At 42.2% G+C, this 17,605-nt stretch overlaps 1 protein-coding gene across 1 annotated transcript in view; it reads left to right on the top strand.

Moving 5' to 3' along the window:
- SMAD1 (SMAD family member 1) overlaps nt 1-17,605 on the top strand; it is a 47,473-nt gene that overhangs the window by 5,442 nt on the left and 24,426 nt on the right. The window contains exon 2 of the mRNA XM_035323421.1: nt 16,292-16,910. Coding sequence (XP_035179312.1) covers nt 16,511-16,910 — 400 coding nt within the window. The 5' untranslated portion in view covers nt 16,292-16,510. The remainder of the gene's footprint in view (nt 1-16,291; nt 16,911-17,605) is intronic.

Below are 17,605 nucleotides of genomic sequence, written 5' to 3'. Positions count from 1 at the left end.
AAGAGTCATGTCTGCCTAACAGCTTCGGCTGGTGGACCTTATTTCAGTGTGAAGAAATCTTGTTAGAGGGGAATCTGAAAATGTATCATTTCATAATGTATTTTGTGGAAGAGTAGAAGTTGGTGTTCAGGATTTACCACGTTATGGAGTTTCTTCTGCAGCTATGCAAGACTCTGTCTTCCTGGTCAAGTTTTTAAACAACAGGAAAAAAAAGCATATATACACACAGAGCTTACACTTGACACGCAGCAGCTCAAAAAGGGTTTTATGAATTTAAAGAAACATTTATGTTCAGATTCTTTAGGTCGTGCAGTGACCATAGTTGATAGTACTTTTGCTTGCTTTTCTTCCTCTGTTTGTTCATGTTGGGAATTAGCGTTTTCTTGTTTTATATTATCATGAAGCACTGATTTACTGGGGAAATTTTTCTGATAAATCACTTCTGACTTCTGGTTTCAGGTGTTTTAAGCGATTGCCAATAATAGCAGCATTCTTTCTGGTGTAATGTGCTGAAACCAGGACACAACTCTTAAGGACTCCTCATTCTTCTGTGGCATATTCTGTGATTCTGTGATTCTGTGATATTTGTGGGATTATTCACACTTGATAGGTGTGCTCTATTTGCATGTACATATATCAATGCCTAAAATAAAATGCACTGTTGTTGAAAGTTAAATGATTTGGACCAGATAAAGGTGGAGTAAACCAACATAAAGTTGAGTAGAGTCTGCAAACTTACTAACCTGTGTGCATATAATAACTATTTGTATATAAATACTTAAAAGCTGTTTAAACACTTAAAAGCATAAAATCATTGGAGCTTTGGTTGAAGGTGAAGTAAATATCTGGGGAATCAAGTTGCAACAAACTGTGGCTTTCACTGAAATGTGTTTCTGAGGGTGATAGAAGGAGGAAACATCTGCTGCTTGGTCAGATACTGTTAATGCATTGCATATTTGACTATACTAGCAATGTATTTCACCTTTGTATCTGTTAGGTTTCCTTTGAATATTAATGTGGAAAGAATTAATGCAATGCACTTGCTGGCTTGCATTTGTTTTAGTAGTAGGGAGTTTCATTCAGCTGACATGGTGAGGAACAAAATACATGGCTTTTAACTAGTTATATTTCCTGAGGCAGTGGAAAGAGGACTCTCAAAACTTTTCTCCAAGACACATATGGAAGTGTGTGTGGGGGGGGGGGGTAGTGTGGAAGCAAAAGAAAGTCCAGCTGGAACTGACATCTCCTGCTGTTTCACTTGATAACTTCTTTAAGGTTACAAACATAGTTTAATTTTTTTGTGGTGTCCCGGTAAATTACACAGCGGATAGCAAGTGTGTGAGAAGGTTGTTTTTTTCTTAAAGTCTTTGTTCTTTTCTTTCTAGCCCTCCCAAGACATTGCAAAACAAACTCTTTTGAGTGTTCCTGTGGGACAAAATGTTGGCAGAACACCTCTGCTTGCTGTTGGCCGGTTGTCTTTTTTTTCAAGGGTTTCTGAGCTGTGTTGTATGAAACAAGAAAGCTACTTCCAAATCAGGCTGCTAGCCCCAGCTTTAGAGTATAGGTTCTGCTCACAGGTTTGGAAAGGTTGCTGAAATATGATCATTAATAAAACAGTTCTGTTTCTTGAAGGGTCTTTCTCTTGATATCTAAGTACTCTGCTGTGTAGTTTGACATATTTTTACCACTGTTGTGGTTTCCCCTGCTTTGGGGAAAGCAGCTTTGGTTTGGATTTAAACTTGAGGACTTTCTCTCTTCAGTTTAGTAAAGCTATCAGTTGTCCGACTTGTCTTCTTCTGTTTCCAATACTCCACATGTATTAAAATAAGACAGCCCACCTTAGCTCTGCAGATAGCTTGGGAGGTGAACACATGGACATGACAAGGGTTCAGCATGGTTGCTGAAGATATCAGGTGCTACAGCGATGAGTATGGTATGGGACCCTCTGCAGGTCAGTACTTTTCAGTAGCTCACAGGCAGTGAAAGAAGTGGTGGAAAAGTGGCTTCTAACCAGAGCTGTATGAAACAAGGGTGACAGGACAAAACGACTGGCATTTTAATGGAACAGAGCCATATGTGAAGCAAACTTCAGGGGTACAAGCAGCAAAGGAAGGATGAGCGAGACAACTCACAAGACTTCTGGATGCTTTGAAAACATTTGAAATGTTGTCTAAAATTTGGGGAGGGATATTGTTGTTAATATTTTTCTGTGCTTTGCATTCTAGTCTATCTGATTTGTATTTGAAATACTTAAAAGAAGTACAGCAAGGTCACAGGGCATTTTAAATAGAACTTGATGAAGTGGCCAAAATCAGGGCAGCAAAGTGATCTGATTGTGATTTTGATTGTAATTTGTGAAAGCCTGTCCTTTGTAGAATTCTGACCAAATCTGCTATCCTCTGTTGAAACGTATGACTTTTGATTAATAGCACTGAATCCACTGAGTTTGTCTTCCTGGTGAAAATGCCATATTACTTTAAAAGCCAGGTCTCTTGTGACTCTGACTGTGCAAAGCAAATGAAGCGCTGTCCCTACCTCTACCTAATAGGCACTTGATGTGGTTTTTGTATTTGCACTGAAGCAAGCAGGCTTCTGTCTAATTTTCCTGAACTAATTGTTTTTTGTTTTTATGTATGTAGACCAAAGTATTGTTGTTTTCAAATGATTATTAGGTGGGTTTGTTTTGAAAACTTCTTTATTCCAGTTGTAGTACAACATTTTTTTTGTCAGAACAGTGATGAAAGTGGTTTTGAAATTTCTTGCCTAGACCTTCTTGTAGCCTTGACAGCACATACATGATGACTTCAGGGATTGCTGAGTGCATGAAGTGATCACATTAGTTTAATTTCACATGTGTGAAATTCAGGGATCTCAGATATCTAAGATGGGTGCTTTCCTGCCCAGAGAGGAAAGAGGAAGGTGGAAGAAAATCAAGCAGCATCATTGCGGACCCACCATCAATCTCCAAAGTTCAGGACCAGAGTTTGGTCTCCCTTCGCACAGTCGCTTGGTTGTTGCTCTTGCCATCAGATGCTTTTGCTTTTTCGTCACTGAGACGAGGAGATGGATAAAATGGGAGTTGGTTGTATCTGTGTCTCTGTTTTGTTCATTACTTGGTGAATGCAGTGAAGAACTATACTGTTTCAAAAAAGTGTGAATTTCGATCTTGCTGGCTATCTAGGGAAACCTGCCTATATATATAGGTTGCCATCTCAGCTAGTACAGTTTCCTGTTCTGTGTTTTTGCCCACTGCTGGCTTTTCAGTCTGGCCTATTTAATAATAGGCCTTTTATTTTAGCCAGGCAAGTGTCAGTGTTAAGTGCTTCCACTTGGGTGTAGTAGCCAGAGGAAAACTTTGTCCATATTAACTTAAAAACCTGAGATAACTTAATTATAGCTTCTGTAACATGAGGTATTAGATTTCATCTGGGAAACATTCTATAAATATTCTCAGCTAAAAACCCTGTAGCGTGGGGTATTTTTGGACAGATGGGTATGAAATCACTTTTTTCTTTTTTTTAAGCTTGCTTGAAGTGCTTGCTAGACCCTTTGGTTGTTCAGAACCAGCTGGGGCAAAGCTTTTTGCTCTAGGGATGGGACAGGGTTGTGCAAATGAGCTGTATGCTGCAGAGACTGAAGGACTTGAGTCAGAGCTAACACTAAATCTTTGTCCCAGATAGTGTTTAAAATCAGGGACGTGGCAGTTCCACAAGAAGGAAAGGACTCTAACAGCTCAGCTCCCCTCAGACCAGGCCACAGCTTTCTTTGCTGGGGGACTTTGGTGCTTGTCCTGCTCTGAGCTGATTGCACTGCTCTGCAGAAGACTTCTTGTGGTTGTTCCAGATTAGGAAGGTGAATGGGCTGACAGACTGTAAGCAGAGCATGGAATTATGTTGGAGTACCAAAGTTGGAGCAAGGAAGGTTTCTCTTTGGGTGGCAGCAAGCTGTATGAGCTGCTCATCTGCTTGTGGACCCGTGACCTTGCTGGCCAAAGGCATCTGTTGGAGGTAGCCAGTTGCAAACGAGTACTGTAGTACTCCAAGGTGAAGATTTCCTTAAAATGCTTGCCAAGGAAAGGTCTAATTCACAGGTTTTTTTTCCAGATACTTAGGTTGGTGATTAGCATGGTGAAGTTAGACTGCCAACAGTTACGTCAGTCACAAAGCCCCAGTGTAGTTATATAGGCAGCAAAATGACAGTGATTAATGATGTAGCTTATTTTATGGGGGGTGAGGGAGGATGGATGGGGAGGAACACTTAAAGAAGCTTTTCTGGTCAAGTGCTGTTTTGCTGCTATAAACTGCAAGCTGTATTAGAAGTGTTTTTCTAGTTAAATGTAATTGCACGAGCAGAACATCCTGTATAAGATAGGACAAATGTTCTTTTTCCCACAGGGAAAAGAATGCCCTCCACGTTTAACTTCATGGTAGTAGAAACTTTTTTCCCCCTCTTTACAGTATGAAATAATGTGAAACAACCAGCAGACCGTGTACTGTTACTGTCTTTTTTTCTTTTTTCCAGAAAACATCACCTAACATAACTGGCATAAATACTCCAAGGGCTATTTGCTATGGTTTCCTAGCTAACTATTCCCTTTACCCTTGCCCACACTAGTTTATCAGCTATAACTCATGACCAGATGCAGTATATCTCCTGGAGTCTGTGAACTGGGAGCAGGCAAGTAGGTAAAGGTGGATGTCAGAGTCCTCCTGGTGATACCTCCACCTAAGTGTTCTCTTCCTTCTCCCCAGCTGCTATTTTCAGTCAGCAAAGCAATATTTTTTTTTGATGGAATTACTGAAAGCGTAGGACTGTAAATGCGTGTCCTCATCTGCCTGAAGACGTGCCTGTGTGCCATCGTGCGTGCCTCAGAGCCAGCTGGAGAGCTTCCTGCTCTTATTTTGGCTGAAAAGAGTTCATGAATGCTTGTGTGTGCCACTCTGATCCTAGACTGGAGAGTTGTTGTTTTGGGAGAGGTGGAAAGTGGGCAGATTAGGTGGAATTGGGAGGTTTAAATAACTTAGGCTTCGTGTGCATTGCTGCAGTTTGGAGGGGATACTGAAGGAAACTTCCAGGACATTCATGAGAGTGCACATCTGCTTAGTAGATATCAATCAGTCTGACATACCTTGTGAAGATTCCAGTGAAGTTATTGCTGATCACACTGCTCTGACTGCTGCTTGACCCCACATTTCCATCCCAGGACCAGGTATTGGTGCTAGATATGGTACTGACTTTTGGCACAAGTAGCACTGTCACTTAGGCCAGTGTCCGTGCTACTTTGGGAAATATGCTTAGTGCCCATGCAGGGCTCATCCTGCTTGCAAGGAGAGGAGATGACACTGGGCTGACTCAACCACAGTGTCTGAATATTATGCCTTCCTGGCTGTGGTGGTCCTTCCAGAAATTCAGCAAGTGACCCCCTGCTTCTCTCTCCATTTTACTCCTGCGTGTGCATAGGAGGGAGGACTTTCAGTACCTACACTCCAGGGGCTGAGACTGGGGAGTGCTGGTGGCAAGCTGCTTTCACGGAACTTCAGTAAACACAGTTCTGCATTTCTGACTATAGGCAGGTTTCCATTACACCTTTGCCTAGCTTCTTGCCTTCCCCTACTTGGGACATAGGGGTCCTCAGCCTTACAGGCCAGCCAGCAGCCTGGGTTGTTCGAGTCTGAAGTTTCATTATCAGGAGAACGTGGGAGTCCTGGTTTCAGCCTCAGAATTAAAGGCATCCAGATTCTCAGCTTAGAGACAAGGAATGTGAAATTGTGTGCTCTTTTTGCTCACTGGCATTTAGCCTAGAAGTAAGTAGTCTCGGAGAGCTGCAAGTCCTGCAAATTCATCCTGGTGTTTCTTTGCAACTTATTTGGGGGTTGGAGTCCTACTGCCCTCTGTACTGGGACAGCTACAACTGTTTATTCAGTAGCAGGCAGCAATGGAAAGCTTGGGAAGCATTGTGCCAGGTTTTTAGCTAGTTTGCTGCTGACCCCAGAGAGCATGTGTTGGTCAGGAAATGCAGCGTTTTGGTGTCTGAGCTGTAAGGGTGCAGTGCTTCAATTCTGCAAAGCCCCAGGTGTGTAACTTTAAGCTCATCTTAGAAAATGATGGTGGAATGAAAAAGTTTCCTGAATTCTGTATGAAGAATCATATAGGCTCTGTTAATTAAAAAAAAAAAACTCTCAGATAAGAAAAGGATACTGGGTGATTCTTTATATGTGGCTTGATTCCTCTTCCAAAGTCATAAAAAGCTTGCAGATAACCAGGGGACAAGATAGATAGATAACAACCGTTTTCGCTTGTTATAAAACTTCCGTATTCCCAGTAAGCAGTGTAGGAGGCTATCTCCCACTTCCTTTCGAGTTGTGCAGTTGGCGAGTGCTGTATGAACCATCAGTTCCTATCTGTGGGCTGAAGCCTTTGTTCAAAATCCTCCAAAGCCTTGATCTCAGGAATAGGAGAAAACAGTTTGACATGAGATTCTGCAGATGTTCTGACTTGGGGCTGACGTGGTTTTGCTTCATTCTGCAGCCTGTTGGACCTCCTTGAATCTTCAGACACGGGTGCACCCTCGTTTTGTGCTTTTAGAAGGGGGAAGATGTGTCTGAGAGTAAAGGATCCGTGTATCTCATTGCCTGCTAGCAGTAGTTGGAGGCCCTTTGGCTGAGATCGATGCAGTAGCTCTGGCATGTGCTCCAGTCTTGGCCACCGTGCCTTGTCCTCCAGATCCTTGCTGAAAACTGTTTTTCTTCATCTATTTACCTCTGCATCAGTAGCTTTGCAAGTTTTGTTCTCCATTTGTCAGAGAGGGAACCAGAGGCTTTAAGCAAGGAAGCGGCTTGCCCAGAGGAAATAGGATTTGTCTTCTGAGCACCAGCCCAGCACCATGTTTGATGGTGCTCATCCTGCTGATGAGTTTTATAGGCTTAGGAAAAAAACATCACTGATAACAAATTAAGTCAGTTGTCCTCTTGGCATAAAAATACTCCTAAGAATGGAGCCTTTAGATTTCATCAATGGCCTCGCTGTCACTGGGGAAGTTGTTGGCATGGTTGGTAACCATGGTGGTGCATGATCCCCTCTGTGCCAGCTGTGCCTGCTACTTGGGTTTAGTAGAGTGATAGTCTTGATGAAAACACTTGTGAAAGTAACAGATGACATAAATGCCTTCATAGCTGTGTGTCAGTGACTTTATTCTTCCACCAGTATACTTCTTAATGTTGGTGGGAGCATAAACCATGCTGAGGTGTTAGTGGTGTGTAGCTGTAGGCAGTTCAAGGTTTTGGTATGGACAAGCTCAAACGTGTAACTCACGTGCCAGTAAAGGCCTCCCTCAGTCTCGATCTGTGGTGGGCTCTAAATGGGAATCAAAAACTTCCTGACCTGATCTCAGGTGAATCTCTAAATCTGTATTTACCTGCAGATCTTAACAATTCTCATTTCCTTCTGTAACAGCTAAAGAGACGTTTCTAAACGCTGTGATCTTGGCCTCTTCCATTTGCCAAGGGCCTGGCAGGTTCAGGAGGCTTGGCAGATGTGGGGTGAGTGCCGGGGAGTGTTCGCAGCCTGGTGATGGGCTGCTGCTCACTGCCTGTCCTGGGGACCAGGGATGGGCAGGAATTCATGTCATTGGAGGTCTGGTCCCAGTTTTCAGAGGGCTGCTAGTGGCAGGCAGTAATTAAACAGTGCTTCATTGGAGGGTGGAAATCTGGCAGATCTGCTTGTTTGTTTCTGGGCTGAGTAAACTTGGCTTGTGAAGCTGTATCATTAAACACTTTCTCTGTCCAGAATGACAGTTGTGAATTGCAAGGTTTGTGAAACTGAATGTGGACCTTTCACTCTGCATCTTGTTTCAAAGAGATGCTGAAGATAGTGCTTTGAAGGCCATCTAAAGGCAAAAAATACTTCCATCAATTTTGCAAATCAGGCAAAAAGGAGAAAAACCAGATGAATACTTCTTTAAAAAGTAAAGCATGCATCTAAAGAAGTGTGTACATCATACATCATGAAGATGTCTTCAGTAATGGCAATCCAGAGAGGCCATTCTTATTTCAAGTGTATAAACAGTGGGTGGGGGGGCTAATCTGTGAAAAGAATTACTTGTTTTAATGACCTTTATTTTCTTGGTTTAATTTTCATCAGCCTATTCTTTACTGAGGCTTGACCTAACACTTTCATTAATGAATAAATAATTTTTCCTTCTCAGTTTTTGTCGTCTCTTCCATTGGTGAAACATTCTGTTTTAAAGCTGAGGATTTGGAGCTGTAATTTAACATCTTTACTTAATCTCTGAATGAGGTCTGGGTCACAGTCTTTAGAAGTGGTTTAATGCAGCTGATGTAACTGTATCAGTGCATGCTCTTGGTAAAATGAATCATTTGTAGGAGCACTGGCTTGTATAAACTGAGCGTAACTGGATTGCATTTGGTGTGGTTCCCTCCTTAAAAACACTCCGTTGTAGAGCTGCTCTAGTTGGGGCGACAGCCTGTCATGACTCCATGCAGTCTGTGCCATCCTGTAAAGACAAAACATCTTGCATTTTACGGGCTTTACTCAAAAATGTTGAAAACTGGGTGCCGATGGGCATCTAAAAAAGATTTTTGCTTTATGTTGCAAATGTATGTTTTAACTACTCTTCAAAAACAAATACAAAACCACCCTGAAAGTGACATGTCAGTAAATTTTCCCCATCTCACCTGTGAAGGAAGTTCCTCCTGCCCTACCCTGATGAATTGGAGGGAAGTGCTTTTTTCAGCTGATAAAAAGAAATAAAATTCCATGCCCTTCCCAAAGGAGGAATTCAACAATTGGACAAGTGGCGTGGGACCATGTGTCGGTTTGTAAAAGGATATAGTTTGTAAAGATGTTTCCTTTGATGCCTGTGATGAATATGGATGTGTTTCCGTTGGAGAGGGTTTTGATTAAATTATGCAATTAGAGCTGACCAGACAGATCTAAATATAGGAAGAGGTTTCAGTTATCCTGCCTTTGTGTGTAGTAACACACCCACACAGATGTGTGTTTGTTATTGTTGTAAACAACACCTGTTTTCTGAAGACAGTTCAAAAAGTCAGGAAAGGGAATGCTCTTTGTGGAAAAAGGGAGTTGTACTAAAGTTTTATGATGAAAGGGAAGAGGAGCTATTTTCCCCAGCTTTCTGTCTTTTTAGTGAAGGACTTCTAACATAATTGGCTGGGCTGGCTATGGCATCTTTATGGATACACCATGTTCACAGAGCTGTAGGCAGTGGTCCAAACGGGGCTACAGGCTGTTCTGCATTTTCAGGACATGGCCTGTGACATCTTCTGATGCTGACTGAGTTCCTCGCCTTCTCCTGTCCTCCTGCACACTGAAGGTGGCTAGGGGGACAGCATGGTGTGTATGAGCAATGTGGATGAATTTGCCCAAAGATGCACAATAAGGTACTCACTGTGATGATAAATACTGCAACTAGTAATTCATTTTATCTCATCACAATTATTTGTTTCAATATATTTTTTCTTTTGAATGTTGGGCTTCACTTGAAGATTTCTTTAAGTGGTCTTTTGCTTGGAGAGAGTATTGAAAATGAAGTCTTCCCCCCTTTACATCATTAAAAAAACAACAACTCATGAACACCATCCTGTCACGGTTTGTGGTTCACAGCATTGTATTCATCTTCCAAGTTATTTAAATGAAGCTTGTAGCTTTGTAATCCCGTGTGTGCCAGAGCTTTAACTGAATAATCAAATCACAGTTCCTTCCTGACTTAAGTTAAAATATTAACTTGCGGTTTTAGAGATAATCTTTGATAACACATCTGAGTCAGTCCAGCTGCTTGCCGACACCAGAAGGGGTTTCTCCACACCTGCGTGTATAGTTCGGTGCATCCTACTTGGATGAGCCCTCCTGTGCACTGGGCTTATCCAGCTTCCACTCCAAGTTACTTGGCAAACTTGGTGTTAGGTTTTTTTTTTTTTTTTTTTTTTTTTTTAAATCTGTAGTCTTGGCAAGATGAAGTAGTGCAAAGAGAAGACCAGCTGATGTTAAAGGAAGAGATAGATGACAGTTTGTGGCTTCATGGAGTCTCTGAACACAGGAGTAAGTAAAATCCAGCAGTACAAACTAGGAGTTTGCCATTGTCTTTTTAAACTTGGTTAAAGCTCCGTGGCTTGATGATTTGATGATTGTTTAAGAGGCTGTACATGTTAGTATTTCTTGTAAACAGGGAGGAGTTGTGCTCTAATTAGGGTGTAGATAAGCTTCTTGCAAGATGTGTTGTTCCAATTCAAGAGTACAATTTTTAAATGTCAGAATAGTTACAAAGAACAGTATCTGGCATTGGGAAAAGCTGCTCTTAATCAAAAAAGGGGGGGGATATTTAATTGATGATGCATCTGTTAAAATTGGGAAGATGCATTAGCTGTGTCAATTCTCACAATTACATGTCAATTTACAAAGACTCTTAAGCCATTTTAGTTGGGTTATAACACAGTATTCAGTTTCTAGTGTATACAGAAATTGAGCACTTTCTCTGGAGAAGCAATAGTGAAATTACCTTAAGTCGGTCAAATCTAGGAACCAGAAGGTGAGTTGTTAGGAGAATGCAGGAAAGTGTACGTTTGGTGGTAGAAACCAGCCAGAGGCTGCGTGTGTGGTTTGAACCATGTTGATCATTACAAGGAGCTGGCAGATACTGATGGTATCAGGTTTATTTCATCATGCTCTGGAGTAACTGAGCACTGGGGAGTTTGTCATTTGGGTTGCCGTTGTGTGCTCCCCTCCACCCCAGTACATAAAGCATCTCTTGGCCTCGCTTCCTCATTTTGAGTGAGCGGTGGATAGGCTCTTTGGTGCTCGAGTGACGTTCAGAACTCCGTCAGTCTGATTTGGCTTGTTGAATGAGGGAGAAGTTGTGCAAGTCCTTCTAAAGGCAAACACTATTGATAGCCATATGCTCTGTTGAGAACTGCTAGATGCTTCTTGCAAGAAGCTGGGCGGACTGCTGCTGTAGGTAGCTGGGCTTCTCTCTGTGCTTGCTCTTCACAAACCTCCTTAAGTGCTGCTGTGCTAAGTGGTGCAGGTAGGTGTCTACAGGGATTTTCTCTGGGCCAAAAAAATGGCATACTGGAGACTTCCTTGAAAGGATAATCAGTCTCTCATTCAAATACTGTGAGCAGTTAGTTGTCCTAGTCCTCTTTATCAGCATGGTGATCATGTCTCAGGAACCAAGAGAGAGGCTGCCTTACGGGACAGGCTCAAAGTATCTTGCTGGCCCTTGCTGGATGTCAAATACAGTGCCAGGAAAACAGCCTGTGCAATACGTTGAAGTATTTTCACCACCAGTATTGAAGCGCTTCTTACTCAACCCTTGATAGGTGTAGGTATGTATCACATAGTGACACTTGTATCAGTACATTGCAGAGCAGAAATTAACACATGGTTGCATTTTTAATTTTTTTTCATGCCAAGAATACATCCAAAAGAGTTAACTTTCTTTCTTGGTTCTCCTTATCCTTTTCAGAAATGCAAGGAAAGCCAAGTTAGGTTCTGTATGAACTCTCTAATGAGTTTTACAGCAGTTTGAAATGAAACTTGCTTTCTTTTTGCATGTGTATTGTAATGCTCTTGAAGCTTTTACCAGGTTTCCGTGCATTTTTCAAGATAAACCAGATCTGATCTTCTGCCATAAGAAAGTGCAAAGAAAGAAGTCTTTGATTAAAAACAGAGTAATTCAGCAGAAGACTTCAGACTTCTTGTTTTACAAGTCACATTGCATGAAGAAGGAAATCAAAACTTTTTCCTGCTTTCTCCAAGGATAAGGAGCCAGAGGAAGCTGGTGCACAAATGGTGTAACACATTCTAGCATTACAGATGTTTGGACTGCATGCTTTTTAGTAATACGTGGAAATAGTTTTTGCTGTGAGTAAAGTGACAGCTCTCTGGCTTCTATGCCAAAATTTGATCTTTTTTCTTCTAGATCTTTTATTAAAAAAAAACAAAAAACTGAGAACAAACATGAATTGCTGAAAAGTTGTCTTTCAGAGAAGGTAAATGACTAAATATTTTTAAAGAAGCAAATTCAAATTTGCTTGTTATTTCTTTGTTGTCAATACCTAATGGACCCTTAGAGGAGGCATGCTGAATAAAATAAGATAAATTGAATTTTAAGAGCATAGTCAAGGAATAGACAGCTTTCTCTGTTAACAATTATGTAGATTCTCTTCGCTGTAGTTCCTGCCCCTTTTTATGTCTAACTGTTCTGAGCATATATTAAAAATACATAATAGGATCCTTTCTACCTGCATCACTGAGCCTGTAATACAAATAACAAAATTAGTAGGAGGGTTAGAGCTGCTATTTGTTTGCCTGAAACTCGGGCTAGGAGTTGTTTCACCTCCCTGACAGCGAAGATCATCTAATTGTCCTAACCCTTTCTCCACCCACCAAAAACAATCATTTATGCAAAGCAGGACAGTTTCCTATGGGATCTCCTGTGGGAATTTGAGAACAGTCTCACTGAGGATTTTACTGTCTGCTTCGTGTTGCTGACAGGGTAACCGTCTCTGCTTTGAGGGCTGCAGAGCTTCACTTTTAGGCATTTTGCCTAAGTACGTTTGTTTAAATCCAAGGCTGGCTAAACAGCTGTATGTATAATGCTCTTTTTTTTGCTGTTTTACAGCCTCCTCACAAGCTGCATGTGGGTTTGTGTGTCTGTCCAAAGATGACACAAAAGATAGCAGCAGTGAAGGAAGACAAATAAAGCAGTGCTGGTATTGAAAGACGTTTGATTCCAGCTCATCCATCAGCAGACAGAAGGTGTAATAAAAAGTGCATGGTTTTTGATGTGTAAAGAGTGGCTGATAACTGGGTAACAACTTGATTTCCTTTAAACCGATTCCAGGCTGCCTTTTGGAGGGTGTCCTGTTGTTCGGATCATATTTTTATTTCACTGGTAGCTTGCAAGTAAACGTACCCTTGAAGGGCTGGTGGCCACTCAGCTATTGGAAATGCTAGCTCCTGGTTTCCCAGAAGGGCATGTGTATTTAGGGAAGAAAAACTCGGGCTGTGTCATCTGCTGACTTGTGGTTTGATCTTTATTTTGTACTTCCAGCTGATAAGACCACTGTGCAAGAGTAATACAGGAAATGATGCATTGCAAAAACCAAAAGTGGCAGAAAGGGAAACGGAATGTACTGGCAAAAGCTTGGCGCTATGGGCACGCTTTTGACTTCTTGGAAATGAAAAACTCCACCTACATGGCCTTTTTTTAGTTTAATACTGCTATTGGAATTCAGTGTTAGTGGTACACAGCAGCCTGTGGTTTTCTTTCTTTTCTTTCTTTTTTTTTTTTTTTTTTTTTCCTTCCTCCAACCCCTTTGCTTTGTCTTCTGGCTTGAGCAGGGCTTGGATGTTCTTTGGGCAGGCTGGGCTTCTGCAGTAGTCCCAGGACTCAGGGTTAGTGGCAGGCAGAAATGGGGTTTGTGTTGCATTCAAATGTATCTACAAGTACTGTGCTTAATGTGCTCCCTGTGCTGCCAAAGCAGTTCTCACTACAGTGGTTGCTCCAGAGGTGCCATCTGTTAAGATAACACCTTTGACTGTGATGATGATGAGTGTTTTGGAATGTATTTATGGGAATGGGAGACGTGCGTGTTACAGGATTTGAGCCAAGAATGTCAGAAAGCCTATTCCTATGATCTATGTCCTCATGGCTACATCTGAATGTCTTCCTAGGCTTTGCAGAGCTTGCGTGCTAGCACGTGTTAAACAGCTTGCATTGCCAGGCAGCGGTACAAACATACAGTTTTTAATAGGCAGGACTAGGGAAGGGGAGGAGGGAGAAGCAGTTTGGCCATTTATTTTTCATGTAGCTTGGTGGAAATAGGTTGTGCCTAGGTAGAACTGTGTCTGCATTCATTACCAATGGTGACAGAAGTTTGGACTGAGATTTAGAATTTGTACTTGCTTTTTCACTAAAATTTCAACTCAAGCCTTTTAAATATTCTTGTTTTAATTCTAACAGATGTGAAGGAGAAAGCTTGACTCGATTGCTCTGTGCTGTACCGCTATGCCTTGTACCTTTTGTGTGTGGAACTAATATTTGAAAGGTACAGGAAAAAAGATATTCAGAACATTCAATGAGATACAGATACATATGAGTTATTCTTAACTCAATACTTACAAGCACATTTGAAGCACATATGCTGGGTTTCTGATAAAAGGTTCTTACACTAGGACAGTGTTTTAATAGTGCACTTTAGAATGCATGTAAGGATTAAATATACCCGGAGTACAGTCAGTGGCAGTAATGGAGTTTCAGTTCAGTCAGCAGTATGGCACGTGCCCAGCTAACAAAATAAATTCTTAACTTTGCCCCAGGCTCATGCAGATCTTGCATCACATTGACGTTATTTCAAATACAAGTCTTAGCGTAAAAGGAATGGCAAGTTACCAGTACGAAGTGCAGGTAGACATGGTCTCTGTTAGTTCATAATAGTTATTCACATAAATGTAGTTTATGATTTCAGCCTAATAAAACCGAACCTTTGCAATTAGATAATTGTTTCAGTGACAACTTAATTTGAAGCAAGTGGATAGTTTTCAGCTTAACGCACTCCAAGTATAGTGGCACACTATGAAACCAATTCATGACAGTCAGGAAGGTAAGCGTGGCATAGCATTTACAATTTCAAGATCTGCAGTCGTTTCTTAGTCTAAGTAATTGTCTCATGTGACTGCACTGACACCTTCTATCCTGTGTGTGTATGGGTTATTTTTTTTTTGGTCTTTCTGATGGTAACAAAAACATTCGTATCCTCTTCCCCTTCCCTCTTCCTCTGCAACCTGTTGGTATCCACTCCAGGATACGTTTCCTGTCTGTCTTCATGCTGTGTTTGAAACCCGATGGTTTAGTGCTGTTTGTCTCTTTTTTTCTTCCCCTTTCTACCTCTGGCAGAGGTAAGCTTTTTGCTTGCTTCCAGCTTGGGCAGATATGAAACTTGCTGCTCACAGCAGACCCTGCAGCAGGGGCTTCTGCCTGCCTGTGTGGAGTTCCTCTCCCACCTTCACCCACCGCTTTGTCCTTGTTCCACGGCTCCCAGCTTGGGACCTCTGTGCCATCTGAAGCCCTCTTATCAGTTCTTCCTCCTTCCCACTCCTTCGTGTGTCCTTGAGTACAGCAGGCTGGCATTACAGCGGGAGGGGTCAGGATGTAATCAGTGCAGTAAGTTCATGATCACAGTCTGCTGAGAAACTGAGGGCTGTTTGGTGGGGAGGGAAGACAGAGCTTTGCTTTCTTGCGGGAGATCAGTGAGGGCAAGGTTCTTTCTAGTTTAGTTTTTTTTTGTTGCTTTGTTAATCAAGGTAACTCAGAGGTGAAGCTGTGCTTTTTTATTTTTTTTTTTTGGTCTCAGGTCGTGATATGCACAACTCTGGTGCAGTGATTTTTGAGCAGTATTGCTTGAAGAGGGCTGGGTGGCACAGTGCTGTTGGGGCGTATTGCTTCCAACTGCTCTTTGAAAGCAAAACAAAAAGCGCTGCTCCTCTTGTACGCTTTCCTTGGGACGTTTTGCTGTTTAATGTTTCCACCGCTGATAGATTGCGAGGAGTGCCCTTCACACTTAGCAGTGAAAGATGAAAGCTGAGGGACTGTTTTAGGCTGGATTTGGTGGGAGCTGCGTTCCTAATACAGAACCCTTGCCCTTCTGGCAGGTCTGTATGGGAATACAGCCATGTCTTTTTGTGTTCTTGTTTTTTTCCATCCTGCTTCTCATGGCACTAACGGAGGCTAAGCTTGGGCACTGAGCAGAAGCATTGTTGGAAGCTGGCAAATGCAGTTGTGGTCCCCCTTGCTGCATGGCACAAAAATCACTGGCGCTATGCAGCAAGTTGGGTGGGGGACCTGAGCAGGTGGGGGTTGTCCTGCTACTTTCTTCATTTCTCCACCCTATCCACTCCTTCCACCTCGTCCTAACTCCCCCAAGCATTTTTGATCGTTTGTGCTGCTTCACTATTTTCCAGGGCAATCCTCTCATTTATTCAGGACTGTTTTGCAGAGAGGGACATGAAAGTAAGCCCTGCTGCTTACAAGTCTATGTCAGGCTGTTCTTTGAGTCCAGTTCTCAGTCAACAATTTGTGTTGTGGTGATTTTTTTTGGGGGGTGGGTGGGTTGTTTTTTGTTTTGGTTTGTTTTTTGTTGTGGTTGGTTGGTTTCAGGTAACTCAGGTCTTGTTGGGGGGGGGGAATGTTTCTAACTTGTTGGTTGACTTTAAAAAGTAAAACGTGTTTTCCTCTCCCTCTATTCTCCCGCAGGTTCTCAGCCTCTAGCACAATGAGACAGTCACATCCATCACGGGGGAATGTCAGCATTGCCATCCCGGGACGGGAGGACTGAAAAGGCAAAAGGACCAGAATTATTTGGGGCAGACTGCTTTTGACTACTGATACAATCTGCTGGGTGGTGGTGGTGGAAGAACAGGACGGTCTTTCCTTCTTGGTCTGCGGTGTCTAGTGTGACCAAGCGGGGTCACCATGAACGTGACAAGCTTATTCTCCTTCACCAGCCCAGCGGTGAAGAGGCTGTTGGGATGGAAGCAGGGGGATGAAGAAGAAAAATGGGCAGAGAAAGCTGTTGATGCATTAGTGAAAAAACTGAAGAAGAAAAAAGGTGCTATGGAAGAGCTGGAGAAAGCGTTAAGCTGTCCTGGTCAGCCCAGCAACTGTGTCACAATTCCTCGTTCCTTGGACGGCAGGCTTCAGGTTTCACACCGGAAAGGGCTGCCACATGTAATTTACTGCAGAGTGTGGCGCTGGCCAGACCTGCAGAGCCATCATGAACTGAAACCACTGGAATGCTGCGAGTTTCCCTTCGGTTCAAAACAGAAGGAGGTTTGCATCAATCCCTACCACTACAAGCGGGTAGAGAGCCCTGGTAGGTTCTTCCTTGTTTGTAGCTTCACACCTTATCTAAACAATGCAAAGTATGGCAGTTAATCATGTGACTCATCAGCTTAAATAAGCAAAAGTGACTGTTTGCACACGTCAGATTCTTCCTCTGCGATTTATCTGGATGTAATCATTAATTAGCAGTTCTCCCTTTCACAGGATGAGTACTTGACAAGTGTAAATGCATTTCATCACTGCATGGCAGCATAGTCTCAGCATACGCTTCAAGCTGCTGGGTCTGGTGTCACCTGGTTTTGTTGGTGGCTACCATCCCTCAATTCATTTGTTTTTTTTATTGAACTATACAGATTGAATGCATAAGAAACATTGCTATGTAATGATTACTGCAGTTTGTGTGTGAAAACTATTTTGATATGGTTTTACAATTTCCAAATTAGTCACTTCTACCACTTCTGTTTCTTCATCCTCCAGAAGATAATACTGTCTTTAAGATCTTGCATAATTTTGGCCTTTTGAACAGACTGATATTAGTCAACAAAGGTACCCTTTCGCCTTGAAACTTCGATAGCAAGGGTTATTTTCTGTGTGTGAAGTTTTACTTTCAGGTGTTCTGCAACTGGAGTTTGTTAACCTGTTATCCACTCCCCTGCTTGTTATTATTTAAAGAACAGGCCAGACTCTGTCTTCTCTTTAAAGGCCAAGCCCATCTTTAATAAATCC

This window comes from Oxyura jamaicensis, chromosome 4 (genome assembly GCF_011077185.1).
Source record: "Oxyura jamaicensis isolate SHBP4307 breed ruddy duck chromosome 4, BPBGC_Ojam_1.0, whole genome shotgun sequence".
NCBI classification, from domain to species: domain Eukaryota; kingdom Metazoa; phylum Chordata; class Aves; order Anseriformes; family Anatidae; genus Oxyura; species Oxyura jamaicensis.
This window is presented reverse-complemented; position numbering and strand designations above follow the sequence as displayed.